The sequence below is a fragment of the Aotus nancymaae genome, unplaced genomic scaffold (genome assembly GCF_030222135.1).
Source record: "Aotus nancymaae isolate 86718 unplaced genomic scaffold, 86718_ANA_hifiasm-v0.15.2.pri h1tg000022l_1, whole genome shotgun sequence".
NCBI classification, from domain to species: Eukaryota; Metazoa; Chordata; class Mammalia; order Primates; family Aotidae; genus Aotus; species Aotus nancymaae.
The window spans coordinates 2,055,003-2,068,913 of NW_026988435.1; the positions used below are offsets into that span (position 1 = coordinate 2,055,003).

The 13,911-nt window shown below is 36.8% G+C and overlaps 1 protein-coding gene across 2 annotated transcripts in view; it reads right to left on the reverse strand.

Annotated features, from left to right (window-relative positions):
* The window catches only part of CRYBG3 (crystallin beta-gamma domain containing 3), a 133,597-nt gene that overhangs the window by 33,781 nt on the left and 85,905 nt on the right, over nt 1–13,911 (reverse strand). For both annotated transcript variants that reach the window (XM_012474147.3, XM_012474148.3), the window contains 2 exons: nt 10,289–10,398; nt 6,848–6,974 (listed from right to left, as the gene is read on the reverse strand). In XM_012474147.3, the coding sequence (XP_012329570.2) occupies nt 6,848–6,974; nt 10,289–10,398 (237 nt within the window). The remainder of the gene's footprint in view (nt 1–6,847; nt 6,975–10,288; nt 10,399–13,911) is intronic.

Sequence of the window (13,911 nt, forward strand, 5' to 3'; positions counted from 1 at the left end):
TCTGAGGCTGGATTTATAGTCTCTCTATTTGTAGCTGTGCCTCTTATTCAGTATCCTTCCACAGAATGAATCATTGTCTTGTCAATTCTTATTCTACCTCTTAAGATCATTTATGTCATCACAGTCTTAATTTCATCTGAAGTTTTTCTACAGCCTCTTGTTATAATGTTTCTTTGGTTTTGCCTGCTTGGAGCTGCCAGGGCTGGATTATTATTTCAAAGCAGCCAAACTTCCATTCCAAGGCCCCAGTGGAGAAATTAGAGAAGCAACAAGCTAACACTGCTCCCATGGAAAGGCAATAAAACAGGTTAGCCCACACACTCCTGATGCAGTGCTTAACGTTTTATGCAATAGTCTGAAAGTTGCAGTTACGTCCATCTTAGATTAATCAACAGTTGCTCAGGTATCTTGCTCCTGTCTATATATGCCATTATTCTTTTAATACCCAGTCTGACTTTAAAGCATTTCATTAATAGCTAGCAGCTGTAAATTACTTTTTTTAAACTTCCTGCCATCCCCCAAATTCTAAAGCTACTAATAAAACACTGAATGGATAAGACACAAACCTATAGTAAGACCAAAGTACAACTCCTCTTATGGATGAGCTGAAGTAGAAGAATGAACTTTACACAAATACTGCCTATATATTTTAGGCATGAATGAATTAGTTTATTTAGTCCACTTATTACATAATGGACTCTTGATATTTTTATAGCATTGTGTTAAGTAGAGGGGACATAAGGGTGACGGAATTCAAAGCTATATTAACTATAAATCATGCCCTCAATAGCTTTACAGTTTCACTAAGTGTGATGAAAAGGAGAAAGTGAAAAGCATCTTAAGATGCAGAGAAAGAATATTCAGGACAGACAAAATCACTTTAAAAAATGAGGATCATTGAAGGCTTCCTAGAATTGAGGTCCTTTAAATTAGATATCAAAGAATTTAGAAAGAAGAGAGAAAAACTTCATTCTGTGTTTCCACATAAAATAGAGAAAGTTTAAGGAAGGTATTGGGAGGGGGGAGGGAAAGCTTGTAAACAGGATCTATGAGCAATAATATTGGAAAAGTAGGACCTGAGGTCAGGTCTGGGCCTTATGGGAAGGTTACATGCTCAAAGCTGCAAAGAAGAAAAACTGAAAAAGAAAGAGGCCAAAGGAAGAAAATTAGTTATGTACCCATCAGAATAGTTTTAGAAAGAATAAGGCACTAAACTTAGTCATGGTAGTGGAAAGGGGATAAGAGGAAAAGCTTAAGACATCTAATGGGGCTGGGTGTGATGGCTTATGCCTGTAAGCCCAGCACTTTGGGAGGCCAAGGCCCACGGATCACTTGAGGTCAGGAGTTTGAGACCAGCCTGGCCAACATGGTGAAACCCATCTCTACCAAAAATACAAAAATTAGCCAAGAGTGGTGGCATGTGCCTGTAATCTCAGCTACTTGAGATGCCCTAAGGCATTAGAATTGCTTGAAGCTGGGAGGTGGAGGTTACAGTGAGCCGAGATTGTGCTATTGCACTCCAGCCTGGGTAACAGAGCCAGATTCCAACTCAGAAAAAAAAAAAAGACTTATTATGGGGTAGAATAACTAATACTGAGAGCTGCTGACTGGATGATTTAAGTCATGAAGTAGGGAGAATCAAAGATGAAGACTAATGGTAAGACCAGATGATGGGAGGTAATGATGATGGCTTTCAACAGAAACAGGGCAGAAAAGAAGTCTGTGAGGGAACATGGGATGCAGGCAAAACATACTGAAGACCCATGTCGAATCTGGGAATGGAGCTCAGGGAATAACTGACTATTGCTTACTCTAGATATTTGTGAATCATCTACATTGATGGAGGCAAGAGCTGATGTTATGATAATGAAAATTTCTAAACACAGAGAGAAAAGGCCAAGAATAGGTATCTGAGAAACATTACACTTGAGAGGCCAAGAGGAAGATAACATTTGGATTTGATGATGAGTTTGTTATGCTAATTCTTTTTTTATTCAATATTCAGTACTTAGCACAGTATTTAGTAAATAGTAGGTGTTCAGTACTTTAGAGTGAATAAATATAAAATGCATCTTCAGCAGTGGTGTTATTATGCAGCATTTGTGATATTTATATAAAGAATTCAGCTGGATGGTGCAGTGGCTTGTACCTGTAATCCCAGCACTTTGGGAGGCTGAGGCAGGTGAGTTGCTTAAGCCCAAAAGTTTGAGACCAGCCTGGGCAACACAGTGAAACCCCATCTCAACCAAAAAAAAAAAAACCAGAAAAACTAGCCAGCATGGTGGTGAACACCTGTAGTCCCAGCTACTTCAGAGGCTGAGATGAGAGAAAGAATTCAGCCACCTTAAATATTTTTCTTTGATTAAAGCAAAATAAAATACCTTTAAACTTTCTTCTACAAAATTACTAATCAGACGTGTTTTACATTCACAGAACTCTACACTAATGCCCCAAGCATCATCTTAGGTCTTTTTATCACCTTACTGCTCTTTCACACCCAGTATCATTATTTCTAAATATAGAAAGCTTTGGTTTCAGCCCCCACAAAACAGTTAAGCTTCGTTAGTGATATTCAATCTCTTTCATCTTAAAAGGTCTTCTTGTAATCACTGCTAAGCAATCAAACTATTACCAAACCAAGGCTGCTGAAAACCTTAAAGAGAAGTCAATAGAAACCCATTCCACTATGGTTTAAGATAGATATTTAGGCATTTATTAGACATGTAATTTTTCCAGATATATATCTCTGTGAAGAGCCTATGAAAACCCTGGGTTTTAGTTCACTTTCCTAATTCTAGGCCACTTAATTTGTTACTATTTTTCTCAAATGATTATACAGAGCTATCTTAGTATGATTAAATCTCCCTATATTAAATTACTTGATGATTTTAGAATTCTAAATGAATTCTGAAAGAGAACTGGGGACCATATTCTGAGGCAGACTTTTCTACTTGTCTACCATATACTTCATTTGACAGCCACCAAACCACCTCCAGACTATCACTAAAAATTCACCTCAAGTTTTTTAAAGGAAGTTAGCTCTGTTACAGTGGCAGGCAGAAATTATTAAAATTGCATCTCCTCTCATTTTCTCCAAAATCTAGTAACAGAGAACACCTCTATGAGTTTATACATCTCTGGTAGATTGTATTACTGTTTGAATATACTTTGTCAACTTCATCCCTGCCCAGGTGAGAGTCTATTCCCCTGCCCTATTTATGTCAGGCTTGTTCTTATGACTTGCTTTTGGAAACAGAATGTGAGTGGACACAATGATGTGTGCATGGACAAAATGAATCTGAGCAGAAGCCTCAAATGTGACTCTGTGATTGTGACCTTGCTCCCTCTTTGCCACTGCCATGAAAATAGTCATGTCCCTAATTGGAGGTGCTCCCATTAGCCTGGTCCCAATGCAAAGCATATACAAAAAGTGTATCTAAAGCCAACCCACAAGCCTAAAGTGGAGGCCAAACAACTGTCTTGCCATTTCTGAGACAAAATATGAAAATGAAATGAACATTTGTTTTAGACCATTAAGATTCTGGAGACTGTTATGAAAGCTAATACATGATCTTATTCCCTCTGACATTGTGAATCCTAAAGCCAGATAAATTCTTTTTCATATCCAATTAGAAATATGACCAGGATACTTATTTGAAACAGAACTGGAGGCTGTCCATAATTTGAAAATACCTGTTCTAACAGTTTCTTTACAGAAAAATTAACTGATATACAGATAAATTAAGAGATCTGCCTAAGGTCATATTAGTTAGAAGCAGAACTATGAACTATGCTCCCAGCTCCATGCACTGTAAAATGACTGCAACACTGCAAACTATGTGTCAGTGGCCCTCTAGAATGTAACCTTCGGCTGTACCAACAGAAGTTAGCCTGGGGCAGCAAACTGTCATTTTCAAAATATACTGATCTTCTATAAAGATGAAGTCTTAAGACTCCTCAATATTATACTATTATGACACTTAAGCACCAAGTCATAGCATGTCTGGGAATAACTGCAGGCAACATCCTTAGAATTCTGAAGTTTTAACTAACAAAAGCAAAAGCAAAGGATTAGCTCATACTTACATAATGTCAACTTAATTACACAGAAACATTTCCTAGAATGAATCCAGAATTACACTGGATTGTGGCATAGACATTAGGAAATCCACGAAAAAAAAAATGCATATCAATTCCTAAGTAAGAATATAGTGGGGAGAATTACAGAAAGAATAAGAATGAATCAGAGAAGCAGAATAGGTAGGGTACCTAGCACTGTCCAGGGAAAGGAGACAGAATCTGGAGGATGTGAGCAACTGGGACCTAGAGAGTGAGAGAACTCTCTTTTGAGAGGAACGTTAGCCTACAGGCTAACCTCAAGACATCTACCTTATTTTACACAAATCTTATGCTCAACAAATAATCTCTTGATGACTAATTCAGTTTCTCTTGTTCTTCCAGAGAGGGGGAAAAAATGCTAAGGACAGAATTCTTGAGCATGCCAGCCACTAGAATCCACTTATTACAAAATACTAAACTGACATTCTGGTTTACATATCAATCTTCCTACATCTGATCAACTTAAAGCTTTGGGACCTCTGTTGAGATGTCTTCATGGTCAATCTGCCGATCTTTGTAGGATATCCAAACTCCCTCATACTCCTCCCATTTCAACAGCAAACCTGCTGTCATAACACATCTTTGCAAAAGATGTTTCAAGTATTTTCAATATATTATGAATAGGCATTAAGATAACTAACATGCTACCCTTCCATAAACTGAATATACTCTTTAAACCATTCTTGAAGTGAAAAGTCTATAGATTTCAAGTCCTTCCCAACAGGCACCTTCACTTATGCTGCCTGGAGTCCACAGGACCAAAACTAAGGAGATGCAACTGCACAGGACGACTTACGTGAAAACATTTCTTCCTGTTTATTTTCACTCCCCAATTTTTCATTTTACACTTCATGAATCTAAAGGAATTATGCCTCTTCACAGAAAAATAGTAACACTCATTAATTCTGACCCTGTTTCTAAAATGCCCTCCCTAGAAATTTTGTTAGTTTAGTTCACTGAATTAAGAGTTGTCCAAAACCCTTTCAAGATGGTACTTTGAAATTTAGGTCTCTATCTTTTGCTTTTAGAGTTAACACCAAATAAGTATTGGTCTGCTGATTTGGCCACTGAAAATGGTTTAAAAAAGTTACTTTTGGCCGGGCGCGGTGGCTCAAGCCTGTAATCCCAGCACTTTGGGAGGCCGAGGCGGGTGGATCACGAGGTCAAGAGATCGAGACCATCCTGGTCAACATGGTGAAACCCCGTCTCTACTAATACAAAAAATTAGCTGGGCATGGTGGCGCGTGCCTGTAATCCCAGCTACTCAGGAGGCTGAGGCAGGAGAATTGCCTGAACCCAGGAGGCGGAGGTTGCAGTGAGCCGAGATCGCGCCATTGCACTCCAGCCTGGGTAATGAGCGAAACTCCGTCTCAAAAAAAAAAAAAAGTTACTTTCCAGTAAACATGGCCCACCTTCCAATGTCTTTTCCAGCATTATCAAAGCCTGCAGAGACTTGCCAGACTGCATTTTCTTTATTTTTTAACCAGTTTTCCTCCAACCCACAAGAAGTATTAGCAGCCACTTATTCTTTGCAAGTTGGTATCTCAGAGCCATTGAGAGAGACCAAGAATACTATTTATATTCTTGTTCTTAGCCAAGACTCCGTAATTAGTCTGATACCAAGAATACTCTATCCAGGAATGCCTTGTGAAATAGGACTACACTGCTTAGGTTGAGATCAAAGATCCTGAGTATGGCCATTATCCCTGGAGTCAGCTCTGACGGAAAGGTCTGAGTCACTACTACTATTATGTAGGGTTTCTAATGAGCTCTGTGTAAAACTCGAGCTTTGACCAAACATGTCCCCAAGTAACTGTCATAACTAGATATCTTAAAAGTATCCCAGATCCTCAGTAGTTCCTCTGCACAGATCCTATTGACCAGGGGCCCAGAGTTGATGTCCTAGAGTTGTGATCGTTTTTCTCACATTTTAAATTCTAAATAAATGTGGTGAAAAGGAAAACCTACTTAACTCTATAAATATGGGCCTCAAGGTGACCCAGATCATTCTGCTCACACCAGACAGAAAAGCCCTGGTTCCACAAAACAAGGTTTGAAATTACTGTTTGTGGTGGCCCATGTCTTAAAGTAACATAGTTAACCTTAGGAGCAGACAAATTGTCACATGACTTACCTAGAATAATAAAATGGTTATTTTTATATTTAAGCAGCTATAACAATAACAACCATGGTGCTAATAGCTAACATTTAAATGAGAACTCACCATATGCTGTGCACTTTATAAGCATAATCTCATTTAATATCCCAGTGGCCTTGTAAGTACTGTTATTTTATTTTTATTTTCATTTTTACAGATGAGGAAACCAAGTACCTGCGCCAATGTCACTCAAATTGATTAAAGTATCAAACTGGAAGTTAAGTCAAAGCCTATATGGTTTTAGTTCTTGAGTTTTACACCCCTGCTTTTTTTAAAAAAGTAGAATATCAATATTACATTTTGGTTGGATTTCATAAATGAACCTCAATTTTACAATTGACAGATGAATTATTCATATTTTTGAGATTTTTTTTTGTTTGTTTGAGATGGAGTTTCACTCTTGTTGCCCAGGCTGGAGTGCAACGGCACGATCTCGGCTCACTGCAAACCTCCGCCTCCTGGGTTCAAGCAATTCTCCTGCCTCAGACTCCAACTTCACATTATCATCTGTGGTAATTAAACTGGACAAGGAAAGGAGTCTCATAAGTATACATTTTGCAAAGTACTTACATAGTCAATGGGCTTGAGAGATTTGACTTTAGATGCTGGGCAGCCGCAGGAAGTAAGGTCAGCATAGAGGCCTTCTTCTAATACACAGTGATTAACAAACATGTCTTCTTGGTAACAGAGGAGCCAGCTAAAAGCCAACCAGTAAGACATTCAGTCAAATTGCATTCACTTGGCAGTTTAGGCTCATTATCATGCTGTGGGAACTGGGGTAGGGGTAGGGCATAGTTTAGGTACTACAGAGCAGCACCATACCAGCTTTAAAAACAAAAAACACCAGCTACCACTATCACTCCCTGACTGCTTACGATGTGCCAGGCATGAGGCAAGGCACTTTACATTTACTATTTCATGGTGTCCTTAATAATCTAAGAGTTCGGAATGTCATCATTTTATAGGCAACAAAAGTAAGGATTAGGAAGGAAAGGTGATTTTCCCACAGTTCCTCAAACTACTCAATGATAGAGAGGAAGTCTGAAATAAGATGATGCCTGCTTTAAGCTAAAGACATTCTTTTTATTTAGTGCTTTCAATATAGCACTCTGGGATTAGATTATGATGATTATTAAGTACCTGAACAGATTATAAGTTCTTTTTGGGAAAAATTAAAAATTTTTGTATTCAGTTTCGATGAGAATAGAAGACAGGTATTTTAAAATCACACAAGAGTATATAAAACCTGTCACCTACAAATCTGACAACTAATGGAAAAATTTAAAAAGAAATAAACCCCTTAGAATCTTCAATAGTGAGTTATCTTCAGTACAGCATTCATCAAAAGATTGCTTAACACATACCCTTTTGAAAAGAAGGAGCCTAAGGGAAAACTTAAATGGCTGTTACTAATTTAGTTTTGGTGTGGTTAAGTTCTAGCCCTGTATTTTAAGATCACCAGGACTGTACTCTTGTTAGACCAGTTCAACTATGGATAACCGCAGAAATGCTGTGTGACATTATAATTTACTGTCATGTCTTCTACTGTAATAAGCATTTCATAGTCAACATTTATCAAAGGTTTCTAATGTGCCAGGCATAAAGCTAGTGCATTATTTTATTTAGTCCTTATACGACTCCTTTGAGGTGGGTACTATTATTACCCATCCTTTACAGATGAGGAAGTTGAGGTTCAGAGAGGTGACCCACTTTGCCTGAGATTACATAGCTAGAAAATGGTGGAACTGGGCTCAAATCCAGGTCTCTCACACATTCCAGGTGCTTACACAATTCCCATAGTCCTTGTCTTCTATTATCCTGCTATTGTATATTTCCTACATGAAGAGATATGTGTGACTAGTTTGTCCTAGAACTCAGTGTCAAGAAAAATACATTTTCCTCCAGAAAATCATCAGTGCCTCTCATTAACAGACAATGATCCTAAATCTTGTAAGATATTTTCTTTTATCTTAGTGTAGAAGAAACTCAGAACCAAATAATAGTAACAAAATTATTTCAGATTGTTGGTGTGTATATTTCTTATTAGAGTTGCAGATTTCTATTTAACTCACAGTGCCTTACTTTACGTGTTTTAATGTTGTAAAACTCTCATTTCCTTTTCAGAGTTAAGTATATAAACAAAAACAAATACAAGGAGGCTCAAGGCAGAAGAGCTATAGGAAATAGGAGAAGGAAAGGACTGCTTGATTTAGGGTTAATCAAGAAGATTAACAGAAAGAATGGAGTGGACTGAATCTTAAAGGATATATCTGAATTATTATTAAGCAGGTGTCACAAACTTACATAACTGCAGGAGACCACAGAGGTAATGCAGATGAGTAGTGTAACAGGTGGAAAAAACTTGGGAATGGTGGTCACTATGGCAGGCTGGAAAGCACATATGCAATCTATTCAATTACTGACAAAGGCAAAAGCTTTCCCTAAGTCTTAAAATCATCTGATTTTTAAAGAAAAGGTTGAAAACAGCTTCTTCTGAAAAATATCCTAAACATAAGTATTATTAATACAAATTTTTTTAACTTGGCGTACAGGCCAAACAAACGACACCTGCTGGCTAGATTTACCAGACACCTCCAGCCTTTGGTATGAAGCAGCCGTCAGCAAACTGCAGCACGTGGGCCAAATCTGCCCCACTGCCTGTTTTCAAACAGCCCATAAGCTAAGACTGGTTTTCACATTTTCAAAGGGCTTAAAAATTTAAAAGAAGACTATTTCATGGCATGGAAATGTTACATATAATTAAAATGTCAATGTCCGTAAATAATGGTTCATTGGAACACAGCTGTGCCTATTGGTTTGTGTATGGCTGCTCTTGTGCTATATCTACCAGCAGTGTTGAGAGTAGCTGTGACAAAGCCTGTGTAACTCACAAAGTAAAAAATATTCACCATGTGATTCTTTATAGTTAAAGTTTGCTGACTCCTGGGATACAAAGTAAGGCTTTGGAAAGCGAATATTAGAAGAGAGGAGAATAGGATGGGAAATGGATAGAGAAAAGGGGGCTAGTTGATGCTAAGGTCTGGAAAAGAAAGAGTTTGAACTTGATTGGACTGGTACGAGAAAATGGCTGGGAATTAAAGAATTAGTAAAAACATTAAACTGGATTTTGGGACAAATAATTGGACTATGATTTGTTTGGGGTAAACACTAGAAATAAGATGACACTGAAATACAGGGTAATTAACATACTGAAGTTTTTCCAAGTGAAAAATAGAAGGCCCAGGTCTCTCAAGATTCAAGGGAGAAGGGAGGAAAACTGACAAACCCAAGATATTTTAAAGGAAGAAAAGACAGACTTTGATAGATTATTAGGAAGATGTCTGATACACAGAGATGCCACAAACTGTACAGTTAAAAATAGTTAAAATGGTAAATTTTGTTATGAATATTTTAGCACAATAAAAAATTTGTAGAATATATTTTAGCTGTGGGACTCACATGCAGTTTCATATACATATGAAAAATATATAGTATATTGTTGCAATTGGAAGAATATCAGATGCAGAGATAAGAAGAAAAAAACCCAAAGCAATCACAGGTCTGAAATTTGGTATATAATCTTGGAAAACTCTAACTCTGAATCTGGTTTCCGCATCTGTGAAATGGGGATAATGAATACTTTGTTAAAAGGTTAAAAAAATTAGGATTAATATATTTTACTTGGATAAAAACACCAGGTATTTTTATAGCATTCTACTATGCTAGACAGTAAATATACAAAATAAACATTCAAAATATTTAGGAAATAATGTAAGATCACAGTGAGAGACAAAATCAAAATGCTCCCTAAGTTGGTTAATCAGTATTCTGTTTTTCAGTATTCTATCATAGCTCAAAAGACAAATTAAGCAAAATTAACATAGACCAGTTAGCAGGTAACCAATGTCTGTTGAAGAGAAATTTTCACTGTGCATGCAAAAAATAAATTTATATACATTTAAAAAATTAGTTATTAAATAACAGCAGAAAACACTTAATAAGCATACTTACCAACCTCGAAGAACTTTAAAAGAACATGGCATGAGTGAAGTCAAATCAGCAGTTTCTTCTGTGAAATCTAAACATTCACCTTGGAACCCTGGTTTACCGAATGCTTTGAGCTACAAGAACAACAACACAACAGTTAAATTTAAAAAGTGGTCTTAGATGATCACAAGCAAATAAAAACCTTTAATTTCATGAATTTATAAAATGCAGCAAAATAGTAAACTCATTTTTAGTCTATTATCAATGAATTCATGTTAAGGATGATGATATGCTCCTTAAACCTGCTTTCTCACATGTTTCCAGGAATGGAATGTCATTGTTTATCATTTTTCTTGCCTCTCTTCCACCAAATTGTGGGTACAGAGGCCTAGAAAACAATTCTACCTACAGGAGTACATCGGAGTCCTTCTTCCACCAAAATGTGGTCCTTTATTCTCTCAAACAACCATTATGCCGTATGTTGAGACTAGATGTATAAAATAAGAAGCAATTTAGTGCTAAACATGAAAGAGGCTTAGATTAGTGTGAGGCTACAAGGTACGCTGCTTCTCTCCCTAGCTCTTCCTGATCCACAGTTAATATGAGGAGGAGAGCACGAGCGCATGCCCATAAGCAAGCAAGAAGAGTGCCCATGAGAGCACAGGAGCAGATGGCGGAGGAGATAATAATGACGGGATTAGCGGAAGACTTATGGTGAAGAAAGAAAGATATCTGTGTCATGTATTTCAGCTTACAGCCTTCGGTTTTCTGATAAGAATACCTTAAACGTACAGCTTACAGTTACATACAATTACATTTCTACTTCAGTCCTTTTTGTCGAAAAAAATCCATGAAATCTCAACTATAACTCCCTTTAGACCAGATATATAATAATTTGCAATTCCAGTTGCCTTGAATGTACAATAGGAATGAAAAAAATTAAAAGCCCTGCAAAAATTTCATAATTCACTGGAGACCTGGAACAACATGGCCCACAGGTCCACCCTGCACTGACAGGCCTGCACTAGAGCACAGAACGCATTATAACAAACCATCTGCAGCATTGCCCTTCCTTCTGCTCATGCTGTCATCAAGGATACAGCTTTTTTGAGCAGCCAATGTTCACCTCCCTCATCTTCCAAAAGGCCTTTTCTTAGAAGAATTGTTTCTTGGCTATCTCATTCTGCTCTGACCTCACTTGACCTGTTATCAAAGATCAGTCAAAATCAGGGTGGTGAGAAAACTAATTCCCCCTGACCATCTGTGGCTTGCATAACACCACTTCCTGTTAGGAAATTACACTGTATTGGGAGCATTAAAACACCAAGGGACTTCTTGCCTTAAGGAGATGTGATCCAGCAAGTTTCTGTTGTAGTCCTTCTAGAAGATACAGAGGATAGCAAGGAAAGGAAGTCCAAACCAAGACATACTTATGTCTCATGTTTTATCTATTAACATTAAAGATGTATTAAATGTGAAGCTAAAACGCAAATCACTTTCAACCTCCAAAAACAGAGAAATTTCTCCTGCATGGAAATACTATCTTACTAAAAGTCAGAAAAGCCATATGAGAAGAGACACATGTTGTCTTGTTCACTACTTGCATTCCCAGTTTAATTAATTGTATACTGCTGAGTTGAAGATTCATACTTCAACATTTTCACAATGAAGCCATGAAACGTCAAATCCTGGGCCAGTTAAGTATATATCAGATAGTATATATAGTAGCTGCCTCCATTTTTTGTCTCAGTCTTCATACCCAGAAAAATTATTTAAAATTCATATATACATGAAGAAATAATGTTATCAAGTATCTCTTGATGGGTTAAAATAGTCTTTGTCCAAACTTTAAAACCTGGCTTAAATGCTTATCTGAGTTTACTAAATGAGATATAGTGTCTGATTCACCCAGAATTAGACCAACTCTACAAAAACATGGATTTTGATCACCTTATCAATCCTCAAAATAGAACAATTCTCATAATAATGTCCTGAGGAGCATCCATACAGAAACCAACTCTGAGCTTACTGATTATAATAATTAACTTGTAGTTTCTACACTTGGTGCAATTAAGTAACAGACCCTTGGAGAAATTAAGTCCTAGGAAAAACTAGCTGGATAAACAACCATGTTAGCTTGCTTTACAGATCCATGGATAACAAGTATACAAAATAACTCTTAATACTGAGGCAAATAGTCAGACAAACGAGAGATGAGTTTTCTCCAAACTATACCCATCCTCTGTACCATGTAGGTATGGCTCAATCCCTACCAGCTCCCCAACTGGAAATGTATGGAAGCAAATAAAAAAAGTGTCCCTGTGGTTTGCTTTTCTTAGAACTCCCATTTGTATTTCTTTCTTAGAACTACCATTGGAGCGAAATTATCTCTACTCTATTAAGACGATGTTATGGTAATGCTTTTTGCTATGTAATTTTCATTTATAGTATATGCTAATAATATGTGATAATAGATCTTTAATATGACAAACTATTATAAAGTGCAATGAACTGACAAAACACAGAAGCTGTGCTGACTTATTCTACAATCTCAGCATTATTTTTAATGTAATTTTACTTACTCCAATACTAAAATAATTTCTATGAGAAATTTTCATCCCTGTCTAAGTAAGACTTTCTCTAGCCCTTTGGGCCTCCCTCATACAAATATGTTGATTATTAAGGAAAAGTCTTGTTTCCATTCTTTTATTACATCACATCTTTCTCATACTGTAGTGTTATATATTTCTCATATCAGTTATATATTCTACAATGATTTCATTTCCATTATTAATCATAAAGGCTTTCTTTACTGAAATAATTCTTCCTAAGTAGTTGTGACTTGGCTCCTATAAAAATGATCTAGTTAAAGTGCCACAAAGAAGTAAACTGCTCATGAATCTTACTGTATTTGCCTAAAGCTGTCATTTTCCTATCCCCTATACAAGAAAACAGTAGCAACAATTATTACAGATCCTGTGATCACTTTAAAATTCAGTGAGGCTAAAATATCCAATATAAAAAAATATGCAGTTGCTTTTCTTGTTGAGAATCATGCATAAAATAGAATAGGGGCTCAATATTTAAATAAATCCAAATTTTTAATTAAATCTGGAAATGGACTTTAAAAAGATTCTAGAAACAAAAGGTACTTGGCTGAGTCAAAGGGGAGAACTGGTTAGATTTCTAGAGAATGATGCCTAACTACAACTTCCTCTGAAAACTAAATTCACTTAGTTATAAAGTGTTAAAAATGTTATAAGATTTAATCTAATATTAGATTTCAGATAGTCAGGACTTGCAATAAGAGAGATGATGACAATATGAAGGTAATACATATTCTCTTTGGTTTCTGTTTTGTTTGGGGAGAAAACAAAAAAACAAAAATGTCACTTGCTAATGGTGAAGAACTCTATAGCGATACTGTATATCCTGAGTTGCTAATTAGACATAGTGACCAACCTTCAGCCTTTGGAGAAAAACAATCTTCTTAATAAAAGGTGGTGTTCTCTGCATGTTCTCACTTATAAGAGGGAGCTGAACATTGAGAACATGTGGGCACAGAGAGGGGAGCAACACACACCAGGGCCTGCTGGGGAGTGGGGGATGAGGGGAGGGAACTTAGAGGACAGGTCAATAGGTCCAGC